The sequence below is a fragment of the Brachyhypopomus gauderio genome, chromosome 13 (assembly GCF_052324685.1).
Source record: "Brachyhypopomus gauderio isolate BG-103 chromosome 13, BGAUD_0.2, whole genome shotgun sequence".
Classification (NCBI taxonomy): Eukaryota; Metazoa; Chordata; class Actinopteri; order Gymnotiformes; family Hypopomidae; genus Brachyhypopomus; species Brachyhypopomus gauderio.
This window is the reverse complement of record NC_135223.1, coordinates 14,428,654-14,442,316: the sequence shown is the minus strand read 5'-3', so window position 1 is coordinate 14,442,316 and position 13,663 is coordinate 14,428,654. Positions and strand designations below refer to the sequence as shown.

General features: G+C 45.4%; 1 protein-coding gene across 4 annotated transcripts in view; it reads left to right on the top strand.

Moving 5' to 3' along the window:
- fars2 (phenylalanyl-tRNA synthetase 2, mitochondrial) overlaps positions 1-13,663 on the top strand; it is an 87,156-nt gene that overhangs the window by 30,396 nt on the left and 43,097 nt on the right. For all 4 annotated transcript variants that reach the window (XM_076971149.1, XM_076971151.1, XM_076971148.1 and 1 more), the window contains exon 5: positions 12,946-13,106. In XM_076971149.1, the coding sequence (XP_076827264.1) occupies positions 12,946-13,106 (161 nt within the window). The remainder of the gene's footprint in view (positions 1-12,945; positions 13,107-13,663) is intronic.

The window sequence follows — 13,663 nt, the reverse complement described above, 5'->3', positions numbered from 1 at the left end:
TGGGGTGCCAGTGGGGTACAGTGGAGAGAGAGAGAGAGAATGAATGAGATGGGGGGTTAAACCCAAGGGGGAGGGACATCGGGGAGGTTGAAAGGTTATTTATTTCTCTCTGAGCAGAACCGCCATATGTGAAGCGTGCCATAAGTGTGCCAAAGGCGGTACGTTTGCTTTATGGGTGGAGGGAAACTAATGAAAGGGGAGCGGGGTTGTCGGGGAGAGGGTGGTGCCTCTCCGCCTGCTCGTCCACTTAGTTATTCATTAGAGCACTGTGTGTAATCCCTGCATGCATCGATTCTACAGAGGGCCGAGGACGGAGCCCTGTGGGACCTCCCCAGAACCGGCTCTGCATATGGGACCCAGTGTTAATGACGGCACGCGTCAGTGATGGTAAGGGAGAGGGTGGGGTTTAGTAACGCCCCGGAGCACTGGGGGGGGGGACGGGAATGTGATTAAAGCCATGTTTGGAGACAATTAACGGCCCTTCAAGTCACGCGCTGCAGGGCCCCTGGGACCACAGGGAGCAGGGGGCCACTGGTGGGAGGGTGAGGTACCAGCTGAGCTCCCGTTCTGGATCAGGTGGCACTTTCAATCTTAATCTTAATCCTCCCTCCCACACTGAATAAATCATGTGCCAATTGTGAAGGCTCACACACACACGCACGCACGCGCGCACGCCTATGGCCTCATTACAGCACTTCTGTCAGGATACCACGATTTAATGATCTGGCAGTTTTTTTTTTATCAGACAGACTTCCCATCTTTTTTCCCCCTGTCTGTCTGTCTGTCTATCACCCTTTTTCAGTGAGCATAGTGGAAGGAGAGGGAAGAACGGCATGTAAACAAAACACAATGGAACAGTTTAGAAAGTGCTTTTCAAAAGAACAATGGAGCCAGAGCCACAGCTCGTGTCCCTCCTTGACCTCCAGAGTTGCGTCTCCTCCCCTTCTCGCCCCTCCCCCATTAGCCCCGGACCTGCTCAGCAGTCCCAGGGGAGGTGGTCAGTGCTGGGAGCAGAGACCTTCCACACTCCCTCAGACACTCTGCCCCATGCTTCCCACACACACTTTGTCCCGCTCAACACTCAGACACAGATGCACTGTAGACACTCAGCCCCAGAGCGCACACACACACACACACACACACACACACACACACACACGCTGCTAAGGATACTTGTCCTCCTTCCGTCCCACTTGTGCACGCTAGCGTTCATAAATTCTTCAGGTTTCTATCTCAGTCTCATTCAGACACAGTTTCTCTGCTTGCTATCTCCTCCTCCCTCTTACACACACGCACCCACTCACACACGCCTCCGCCCACACACACACACACACACACACACACACACAAAGTCAGTCACGGCTGGCTCTTCCACCTCATCGTCCCCCAGGTTTGTGGGGCCAGAGTAAACATTTGTTTGTGCAGCGTTCCATTTCGTCCAGCTTGCCTGCGCAGGCAGGGGGGTGTGGGGGCTGCAGGGGGGTGTGGGGGCTGCTTAGGGGAACAAATAGAGTCGCCTTAGAGGACAGAGTTACTGAGGCAACAAAACAGCAAGATAGAAAATTGAGAACAAGAGCATGGCAGCATATGTAGGACTCTCCCTCTCTCCCTTCCTCATCTCGTTCTCTCTATCTATCTCAGGGACTACCACTTACTCTCCTTTACTCTCTCATATGCTCTCTCCTCCCTCCTTCACCTTCTCTTTCTCCCTCTCTGTCTCTCTCTTCCTCCTACTCCTCCCTCTCATGCTCTCTCCATTCTCCCTCTGTCCCTCTCCTCTCTCTCACGCTCTCTCCCTTCCTCTCTCCCTATCTCCGCTCTCATGATCTGTCCCTCTCCCTCTCTTTTTCTCTCTCTCCTCTTTGTCTCTTGCTCTCTGTCCCTCCCTCCCTCTCCCTCCCTCTCTCTCTTCCTCCCTCCCTCTCTCATGATCTGTCCCTCTCCCTCTCTTTCTCTTTTACTCTCTCTCCCAACCTCCCTCTCTTCCTCCCTCCCTCTCTCTCTTCCCCTCCCTCCCTCCCTCTCTCTTCCTCCCTCCCTCCCTCCCTCCCTCCCTCTCCCTCTCCCCCTCCCTCTCTCTCCCTCCCTCCCTCTCTGTCTCCCTCTCTCCTCACTGAGGAGTACTGGCCTACTTTTGAGCCTTGAGCGATGCAGCACTGCCTCCAGCTTGCATTGTGTAATGATTACCAGACTATGAGTGCATTACATACAACTGAAATATTAATCTATGCTTCCTAGTGACATTTGGCAAGTGCATTTTGTTAAGTAGGTGACTATATAGCATGTGTGAGAGTGTGTGTATTCACACGTCAGTAGATTAAGAAAAAACAGATTCTTATACATATATCAGATAACAGATGTTCAGAATTTGTTGATTTATGTTCTTTTAAAACTTTATTTGAATAGGTCAGTTTGAACACATTCACGCATTACTTTATTTGGCTTGAACAATTAAAGGCATATAACCATCATATATTAGAAATATATATATATATATATAAGTTAGTTAAGCAATAGAATTTAAAATAACAAAGTAATAAGATAGTATAGTAGGTTTCTATGTATATGAGATTTGTATACGCAGCTGGTGTTATTTAAGGAATTTGATCCCAGTAAAGATATGCTGTAAGAAACCATCAGAAGGTAGCTGAGTGAATGTAAAAGGGGTGTGTGTGTATGTGTATGTGTGTATGTGTGTGTGTGTGTGTGTGTGTGTGTGTGTGTGTGTGTGTGTGTGTGTGTGTGTATGTGTGTGTATGTGTGTGTATGTGTGTGTGTGTGTGTGTGTGTGTGTGTGTGTGTATGTGTGTGTATGTGTGTGTGTATGTGCACTGGTGTGTAAGTGCTACCTGACTCAGCGAAGACTGGGGCTGTGGCAGCTAGCGTGACAACCCAGGCGTACTAGCAGCTGGCACGCTGCCCACTCCCGAGTGTCGCCGTCCTCCGCTTGGTGATTCCACAGGAGAGAGAAGAAAACAGACCCACAGACGCCAGTCAGGGAGGAATCAGCCCCCCGCCCAGCCACTGAAGGGAACTCTCAGCGAAAATTGAGAGCAGTTTGTCTGTAGGGCACTTGCGTAGTGGAGAGATGCAGATGCTTCCTCACTGATAAATACCTCCTGACGTCGGCGAGGCGCGAGGGGGGGATTTATCACTGGGCCGAGTCTTTGGCGCGTCGTAAAAGCCCACGATGTGCGGTGCACTCTTTCCTGCGAGTGCTCGAGTGTTTTGGTGGAGGTCTCGGCCTAACCCATGTATGCCTACGGCTGGTCTGCATTCACAGGACCTTCATGCGGTAGAGGGCTGAGCTCGGGGATGTGAAGCAGGGGTGGAGCTTTACAGGGACACCACCTCAGGCTTATTGGTTACTCTGTTCTCCAATCAGGTTAATTGGTTATTCTGTTCTCCAATTAGGTTTTGGTTTGTGGTTTTGTGGCTACATTTAATTACAGCATTCAGTAATACATGTCAGATCTTTGTATGTAATTAATGAGACCTCTACGCTCTGAGTGTCATACACTCCATTGTTAGATGTGCTTTGTTGCACTAGAACACTTGGTACACAAACATCTCCAGGATAGGAGTTGTCCACTCATTTAAACAAGTGCGCATTTGTGCCTAATTAGGTCTGTGTGAGACATGATGTGTCAGGGCTAATGGTTTCCTATGTGTTTATGTGTAATGCGCCTTTGGTATCTACATAAGGCAACGACTCTCATCAACAATAACATGCGTAAAGCTTTTTTGCATAAAATATGTGGCCATGGATGCGGGTCCTAGTTCGGCTCTGGCTTCTCCTGGGCTCACACTGAGTGACTGCTCCTTTTGTCTGAGCTCAGCTAATGAAAAGAACGGCTTGGAAGGGCTTCAGAGACTCTGGATTTGACCTGTCACTCAGCTAATCTAGAGCTTTAGAAACCCTGAGAGGCTCTGTCTACAGGGAAACGAGTGATTTAGCCACCCACCGCATGCCCTCAGAGTGGCACGATCGCCTACAGTCACTAAACAGAAGCAGGGGAGAGATGGCTCGGTACAAAACTCCTGGTTGGCCATAGTCCTTATGAAGTCCTCTTGACCAACCAGTCATTTAGAACATCCTCTTCTGAGTACTTGACTGTACATGTTATAACCTTCCCCCCAGATATCTATAACCTTATAGATTGTTTGTGCCTAGCTGGGAAACTGAAGAAACTGAAGAAACATTTCCAGAGCAAGAAAACAACCCTGGTATTTTTTGTTTTCACCACAAACCGCCATATTTGAGTGGTACAAGTCCAGACTCTTGTCCCAGTTGTTTTTTTTAGCCACAGACTCAGTGTGAGGGAGTATTACAAAACCATTTAGGAAAAATCAATCTGTCGACCTTGTCTCCTCCACCACATTGAAGTCCTTCTAATAAGTTTCCACTAGTATTTAGAAAGGCTGGCAAGAAGTATAAGTCAATAGCATTTTTCTTTACTGTTTGTTATCGATCTTTTAATAGTATTTGAAGTGTGTTCTGCATGTAGGCGAAAAAACAGAGAAAACAAGAAACAATCGTAACGATTGCACGTTTTACATTGAAATGACAAAGGTAAATGCTTTGAAGGTTGTTGTAAACACCTGCATTGATTTGGTTTAGTGTTCCCATACGATGGTCATTATAGTTTTGCTTTGTTTTGTGTTTTCCCCTCTCACCACTCCTTTTGGCATCTGAAAATCACCAATTTAAATTAAATCCCACTAATTATTCATAGAATAGCACAGCAAAAAGTCTAAAAGTGAGCATGAGTTGGAATTTCATAATTAAAGGAGATTTGGGAAAAAATATAGATATAAAAAAATTTGAATTGAAGTACACAAAGTTTCCAGGATACAGGATGTTTCATCATCAGCTGTGCAAAAACTTGAGGGACCTCTGTCTAAAACATCCTGTTTCATTTGAAACTGTGCACTTTTTAATATCTCTGTCTCACTGCAGTTACTCACTGCAATATGAAAATGTCATCAGTATTTTTAAAAATTGCATATATAAATAATATATTGTGTGCTATACTATGAAATCTATAGGAACAGGAAAAGTTATTGTTCGTAATTATGCATAGCTCTTCTCGCATAAGGTGAAAGATGCATTTAAGGTGCAGTTTAAAGTGTGGGTGCTTCAGAGCGGTGGGACCTGCTCGAGTGGTGGGAGTCCAGTTAGTGTGGCCTCCACAGTACGCATGAAGCGGGGCTGTTCTCAGGACGGCTGGTGTCTTTGATCATCATCATTGTTTTGTCACAGCACAGTGCCTGGTGTGGATGTTCTGGAGGTCTGTGAGGGCTCCACCATGACTCGTTCCATTCATTTAAATTTAATGTTTAACGTTTCCTTATATACATATATATATGTGTGTGTGTGTATGTGTGTATATATCCAGCAGGACAATGTTTGAAAGGCTTGGAAATCCCATAAGGAAGCGTAGCATTGAGTACCCTTTAGTACCTTACAGCTGAGAAAAAGGCTAGCATGCTGTGTTAAGTGCCATTATATTAGTACACTTAGTACTTTGCTGAATGTTAGCCGCAGCTAACCATGCTTTTCATGGGGACGGACATAACTCTTGAGAAAGTAAGTAGAATACACTGCATTCCATTGCCCAAAATACCTGAGAAGTCATTGATTTGTCAAAATTTGAACAGTATTGAATTGATTGTCTAATTATTTAAATTGATTAACGAGCTGTGCGTCTCTCCATCTACGCCAGTGGTAGGCCGTCTAACCTGCAGAGTGCCTGTGTTGTTACTTTTGTTCCAGCCAAACAGATTCACACCCACTACAACTAATCCCTTTTGAAGACTGTGACCAACTGATTAAATTAATGAAATCTGCTTGTTTACAATGAAATGCTACAGCCACGCCAGCTCTGTGCAGACACGATTACCATTGTTCCACACTGTTGGGATAAAGACGTGGTGATTTGGAGAAAGTACTTGATGAGTTTCAGGACAGGAAAGTCTTAAAATGAAGGGCCACTAAAGGGCATTCAGAGTACTGAAGCCTTATTATGCCCCCTTAGGAGTGCTGTAGGAGGGCTGTGTCTCAAATAAAGGCATTATGCTCGAATCTTTACAATGAAAGAGGGAATCGGTGTTGAAGGTTATGCAGGCCACAGCCTTTGACCCAGGAAATAATGAGGTCTTTCAGTGGCCACATAGCTGCTCTCTGAGCTGGGGGCACACATGCTAGCTCTGGGTAGCATCAGCATTTTAAGCCAAACTAAAGCAGGAGAACAGAATGAATATGTCATTGTGGGTGTAGGGCAGCTCTGTCCCCAGGCAGCTGGTGCAAAGGGACCAGAGTGCAGTCAGACAGAGCCGTCATCCCAGCCCCACCAACCTGCACTAATTGAGATGTAATAGGTTCGTAAATTAGCTTAGCGCACAAACATTATTGTATATCCACTGAGAGTTGCTATCCTTCTCACACAGGTATACAAATGTGTGTGTGCGATACTTAATACACGCCATGTACTTTTATTAGAAACATATTTTTTTATACACACTATAGTCTAGGTAGAGACTACAGCCCATCTGTTTCCAGCCACATTGTGTGTTTTGTGCCATTTTTTCATTCTCTATAGGTTGTCAGGTTCCTAGAACGGGACTGCTGTTGGCCTGGTATGTTTTTGGTGGCACACCACCGTCACCCCAGCAGTTACACTGACACTGCTAGAATATAACATCTCCAACGAGGCTCTTGTGCCTGATACACTGTCACACTCGGTGCTGTGTTGAAAATGGCCTGTTGCTAGAATAATTTCATCAGCAATGGTTCTGTGGTCAGAAACTGGCCAGTGATAAGCAGGGTGGCTCACAAACTGTGCAGAGTGAAAACGGGGGGGGTGGTGGGTGTCGGGGGGTGGAGTTATAACATTGTATAAATTGTGCAGGTGTAAAATGCACCAGTAACCTGCAGTACAATACAACCGGGACTCATCTTTCCTTTGGTCTTGATTTTATTTTATATGTGTTTGAGAAGCCAATCCTGTCCCTATGGGTCAGTTTTCCCAGAATATCTAATAGTGATGCACTATTGGCACTACAATCTAATCCAAAACATCATTGTCCTGCTGAAGAATATATTTTGAGCCAATCAAATACCTCCCTGATGGTATTACATAATGGATCAGTATCTGTCTGCATTTCTCAGCATTGAGGACAACACAAACTTTACCACAAACTCCATTTGCTGAAATGCAGCTCCAAACTTGCAAGGAACCTCCACCACGCTTCACTGGTGCCTCCACATTCATTATTGTAGTGTTCACCAGCCCTTCTGTCAACAAACTGCCCTCTGTTACGATCCAATATTGAACATTTTGACTTGTCACTCCAGAGCACCTACTGCCATTTTCCTGCAATCCAAGTTCTGTGTTTTTCTCCTTAGTTGAGTCTCTTTGTCCTTGTTTCCATGTTGGATGTTTTTTTTTGTTTGTTTGTTTGTTTTGGCTGCCATGACCACTTCTGTAAATGGGTGAACCTGGATCAAACTGGTTTCTGCCTGATCTGAGCTGCACTACGTTTGCTTGGCTGGTCACTGGTCCTCAACGTTACAGTCCTCCCACGATTGATTGGCTCATCACTGCGTCTACGGTCCTCAAAGTTACAGGCCTCCTCTGTTTCTTTGTGCTCCTTCAAAAGAGCGTGTGCAGCACATCTTGAAGCCCCAGACTGCTTTGAAATTTTTGTCTGGGAGAGACCTTGCTGATGCAGTATAACTACCTCGTGTCTCATTGCTGTGCTCAGTCTTGCCGCGGTGTGACCTGTGTCTTCCACAAGCTTGTCTTTGTGGCAGAGTTTAGCCGTTCCTCACTCAGACTCCTGCATGGCTGTTTCTGTTTCAGTTAATAACTGTGTTTCAACCTACACATGAAAATGATGATCATTACTACCATTATCTGTTTGGTATAATTGGTTAATCACACACCTGGCTATAATCATACATAATCCCTGACTGTGTAATTGTACATGGAGGAACTGATGCTGTTTTGAAGCAAGATGTTGGTCGCACCAAATATTGATTTAATTTAGATTTCTCTTTTGTAGTTTATGCAAAAATAACCTATTAACTGTTGCAATGTAAGAATGCATTTTTCCCCATACCTGCCTGAAATTTTGCACAGTACTGTAGATGTACACATATTCATTTCAGATCTGAAAATTATTGCTAACTCTTTAATTTTCCTGAAATAATTCCTGATTTTACTAACTGAATTGTCTGAATGCAATTTTCTCACAACATGTAAGGATATATGTATATTAGTAAAGACAATCAGTTTTTATTATTCTGATGTTTGTTGAGTAAAGGAAGATCATTTCAGCATTTAGAATTCAGATGTGTCATAGATTCACTCATGTCATGTCTTTCAGTATATGCCGTTTTAATTTTAACCATGTGTCTTGAGTTCCAGGAAGCACTATTATTTTGGAGCATTGGAGTGGAATCACACATACAACAGAGGAAGCAACCTTTAATTTGGAAAGGATTAAATGCAAATGGCTGCCAGATATCTTGGATGTTTAGCTAACGTGGAACCCAGCACAGCTTAGGTTTGATCCAGCATTTAGATGAGGTTAAGCCACACTGTCAACCTCTCATGAATTATCAGCTGTACTATCTTCTAGGGTTGCTTGTTGTTGTAGCATTTGAAGATGATGGGACTAAATAAGACATGGACAACAAAATGCCGTTCATGCCGATAATGCCTGGTAGCCTTTAATAAAGGAAAGGTTTTAGCACGTCTGCATTTGAATGCTGGAAGAGAATTTCAGGAGATTACAAGGTCATACTACTGAATGCCAATTGTATTGTTTGTTTATTGGAGACGTATTGAGAACCTGCAACCTGAAAGGTATATCTGAGTGGAACTTAAACATTTGTTGTATCTTTCATTAATACCTGTAGTCAAATACCTGTGTGGAATCACACATACAACAAGTTTGATGGAGTAGTTGTTGCTTTTAATCTGTCAGTGATCTGATCTTATGTGTTAGTAGGTAATTGCATCATCAGTACTTATGGTCATTCTTGCCAGAGAATGTTGGATCTCGTCTGATCTCAGAAGGTAATCAGGACTCTTGTTTCCAAAATTCCCAAAGGCGTGCATGCTGGGTTGATTGGCATCTCCTAAATTGGCCCAGCATGATTGAGTGGATGTGTTCATGTGTGCTTTATGATGGACTGCCACCTTGTTCAGGGTTTATTCCCACCTTGCACACCGTGCTGCTGGGATAGGTCCTGTGCCCCTGACCCTGAATCAGGTTAAGTACTTAGAGTATGGACGAATGAAAGAGTGCTTCCTCAGCACTTGATGTACAGCCCTGAACACACCCGTGCGTGGTGGTGTCAGCTGGCCTGCTACGGCATTGTTTTGTTCTGGCTAGTCTGCAACATCTGGGCTTTCCTACATGTTCAAGAGGACAGCAGTTTTTCATTACTAAGTGTTCTTTGTATAGTATTCCTTTAAAAAGAAGCCATAAGTCTTTTTTCATTTTTTTTCTTCTTTTGGGGGGAGGGTGGGTGGGTGGGTCATGAATTTCTTTACATACTTGTTGCCTGTGGCTAGCTTTAATATGCACTTGTACCACTACATTCAGTGTCTTTTAGGCACAATCTCATGGGCCACAACTGGGCTTAGTTCATTTATTTAACACATCGACTAAGTCAGCATGGAGACACTCAGCACAGCGGTAGACAAAGACGTATCTCGTAGTTTTCACCCAGCGTTGAGATAAGAGGTCTCCAGGGAGAGAGACTTCCATGTCTGAAGTGACAGTGGTGAGATATTGCAACAGTGAGAAAGTTTCTGTAACCTTGACTGCTCTATTACTGTGTGTGACAGTTAATGGTGAAAATAATAAAGCTGTACTTTGTAATCTTATAACATGTGAGCCCCCCTCCCCCCCACCCCCACCACACAATATTAGTTCCTGTCAGGTCCACACAACCCCCCCCCCCCCCCCCCATTCCCATTTCTTGTCATGGTTGCTCTTAAACCCTTTTACCCTGAACCAGAAGTGCAACTCTAATTCTTCTTCTCATATTGACGTACGAAATGCAACAAAAACATTGCACTCTATTACTAATCAAGCTGCATTATTTATGTTCCTGGATGATTTATTCATGACTGGTTATATGCGGGACTAGAGGAAAGCCTGAGCCAATATCCCCCCACAAAAAAAATGAGATAGAAAAAAAGGTTCTTATTAATCACACTATGCAAATGCGAACTCGTGTTCCTGTTGGAATGAGACGCTTCTCTTTGCTGTCGCTGCGGCCTGCAGGGTTTTTTTTTCCTGGCGCTCTTCATCTCTGTCGTTAAGCAGGCGGTTCGCGGCGAGCGCCGTGTCCACGTTCCGTGTGCACTCCAGGAAACGGCTGCACTTCACTCTTCCTGACGAGCCGGTAATGAACAGTTTGGTGGTTTATGATGAAATGGTTTAGATGAGTCATAGAGGTTGTACAGCATCTTGGATGGAAGTGCAGATTGCTGAATGGATACTAGAAGGAGGAGGACGTGGCCGGGTGTAAGCTGGGCCACTGTAGTCCGTGATATTTAGCTTGGTAAAGACTGCAGAGCTTTACACTTTGTTTGACTGCAGGGGCTTCGTAATTGCAGAGGTGTAAGGAGTGAATAACAGCAGCACATTTCTCTGAGAGAGAAAGAGTCCAGTGGTAGGCGTAGCACTGGTAATTCAACTCATTCTGTTGAAGTACAACATTTTTTTTCCACAGTGCTGGTTAAATGTCATTTGGTGAGGGGGAAAAACCCTCATAATTCTGGAATCACCGGGTGACATTTTTATTATCTAGCACACATAGATAAATGGCGTTTAGGAAAGGTGAGCAGTAACTCAGCTCCGATTTACCTGCTCACTGCCTTTTAGTGCTTCTCCGCGTTCCCTGGAACAACCTCGTGGTTCATCCACAGGTTTTATGCATCATCTTTGAAGCTAGCTTGTGCATGTCATGTGTAGTGTAGTAAAAACAGTGTGTGGGGTTGGAGGCACTAGCCCCTCATTGGCCAGTCATGGTAATATTTTATGCTCTGTGTGTGTTTGAACTGGGGTGAGGGGGTGGGGCTTTGTAGGAGGGCGGAGCTTTCAGCGGCTCCAGGGGAAAGCAGATGGGGGGGGGAGAGGTGCTGCAGGATGGATGGAAGGATGGAGATGGAGGAATAGAGGCAGGAAATGAAAGAAAAAAAGGAGGTGTGGAGAGAAAATGAGTGATAGACGCTGGAGAGAGAGAGAGAGAGAGAGAGAGAGAGAGAGAGAGAGAGGGAGAGGGTGATGAAGGGAGGGAGAGATGAATTGGCAGGGAGGGAATGGCACAGAGGCATCAAGCTGTGAAAGTGAGTGCTGCCAAGGACTGTTAGCCCTGCTGATGTCATCACTGATGTCAGGTGAACTGCATCAGATGCCAGCCCCTCCACCTCCCCCACCCTCCTCTCCAGCTGCTGTGATTGGCTGTCGAGAGAGGCGGGCGTCACGGACCTGGAGAGGGAGTAGACGTGGCAAAGGGCATATCAATATGTAGCTGTTGGCGGCATGCATCTGAGGTCATCAATGATGTCTGTGGTGTGTGTCATCCTTTGGATCACGTCTTTGGCCATGTGAGCGAGTGTGTGCGCGAGCGTGTGTGTGTGTGTGTGTGTGTGTGTGTGTGTGTGTGTGTGTGTGTGTGTGTGTGTGTGTGTGTGTGTGTGTGTGTGTGAGGGAGCGCACGAGCGTGTGTGTGAGCACATGTGTGTGAGTGAATGCCCCCTCCACTAAGCCTCATGCCCACTACACCATTAACCATGTCACCAGGCTTTACATTTCTCTTTCATCTCTCTTGATGTGCTCGGTACCTACGGTGGCAGGTGCATGATGGGAATCAGCCCATCCATCAATCCTCCGTCCAGACTGTTCGCGGAAATGACCGACCCGGTTTCCCACTTGAAAATTCCAACCATGCAACACTCCGATCAAGAGAGAGCACCAGCTTGAAACACAGCATGCCTGTTCAAGCTTTTTAGACAATTACACATTTGAAAAGTCGTCCCACAGTTTTGCAGATGAGCACCTCTGCGGTCCAATGTGGGGAGTCAACTTCTCACTTGGAGGCGGGAATAATTAATGTTAAGTGCAGGAGGAGGCAGGATGGGCCGCTTGATTGATCTGTGCATATGAAGTTTAGATTTATTCAGATGTGTCGTCTTGCCGACTGAGTGCTTTGACCCCAGAGTTCCCGCTTCATTACCATATAAAGCAGATTTTCCACAAATCTGAAAGAATGCTGCTCTGGCAGAGAGAGACAGACAGAGAGAAGGAGAGAGACAGACACAGACAGAGAGAGAGAGAGAGAGAGAGAGAAATGTGGAGATAGATGAGTGGTCAGTCTTCATCCCACCATTTGTCACCCAGGGTTGGGGAGCAAATCACATTCATAACGATGGCAGTGGTGTGTCTGATAGCCGGGCTGCGTCTCCTGCACCTGAAAAACTGAGGCTTTGCTGAATTCCATGTTTGGTGTCTGTCAGGGGGAGCTGTCACTCAACCCAGCCTTCAGCTCGCAGAGTTCTTAATCACCTTAAAGCATAACTGCCAGCGCCTTTCAGAAGCCGCATTCATTCAGTCACACCGCTGTTGCAGAAAAATCTTTATAACATTTTAAACTAAAACTTGAAACTAAAACCTAAAAACGTGTTAAAAACACTGTTATTTCTTCTGAGTGCATCGATCAGATTGTACATTATTCTATACTTCACGTTTGTGTACAACTTTACCGTTGTGGGTGTGGGAGGCTAACATACAAAATAGCAAAATAGCTGCTCAATATCATGCGGCTGTAATTCCTTCATGATGAAAGATACAGCGCATTGTGAATGTAGGGAACCTGCGCTGGGTTGACCAATCAGATGTCTCGCTTCTTTCCTCTGGCAGCGGGGGCGGAGAACAAACTGGGCTGGGCCTTCGGGCTGGGCCTGGAACGCCTCGCCATGGTCCTGTTCGGCATCCCGGACATCCGGCTGTTCTGGAGCCAGGACGAGCGCTTCCTCCAACAGTTCCGCCTGCCAACCATCCACCACCCCGTCACCTTCCAGGTACGGCCCACGCGCTGTAAAACACCGTCAGTGTGCCTACAGAACGGGTTGGACCCAGTCACTCCAGTCAGAGCCGGTTGAATGTTGAATGAGTTTCCGTAGTTGAATGGTTGAATATGGATGCTGCCGGTCTTTCCCACTGTGTTTCGTTTCCTCAGGTACATTCAGTAAATATTTACTTACTGAATTTTTTTATACAGATGACTGTGTTCTGTGCCATCTGTGCTTTGCATGATAAAACCATCTAGTGATTAAATTATTTTTTTACTTGCAAATACACACACACACACACACACACACACACACACACAACACCACCAACACACCGGAAAGAGGCTCTAAAACATAGTACTGTACTGTATATCACTATAAATTATATATATATATATAAACACACACACAACAAGCACTTTGGTCAGACATTTAAAATCCTAATCATAATTATCTTTTGCTATACCCCATAGTAAAATGATTTTTGTTATTTATAGCACACAGCCCGTCCACGGTCTGCGCTGTGCGGCTGCTGACTGCAGTGCTAGTCATTCTGATTCATGCAC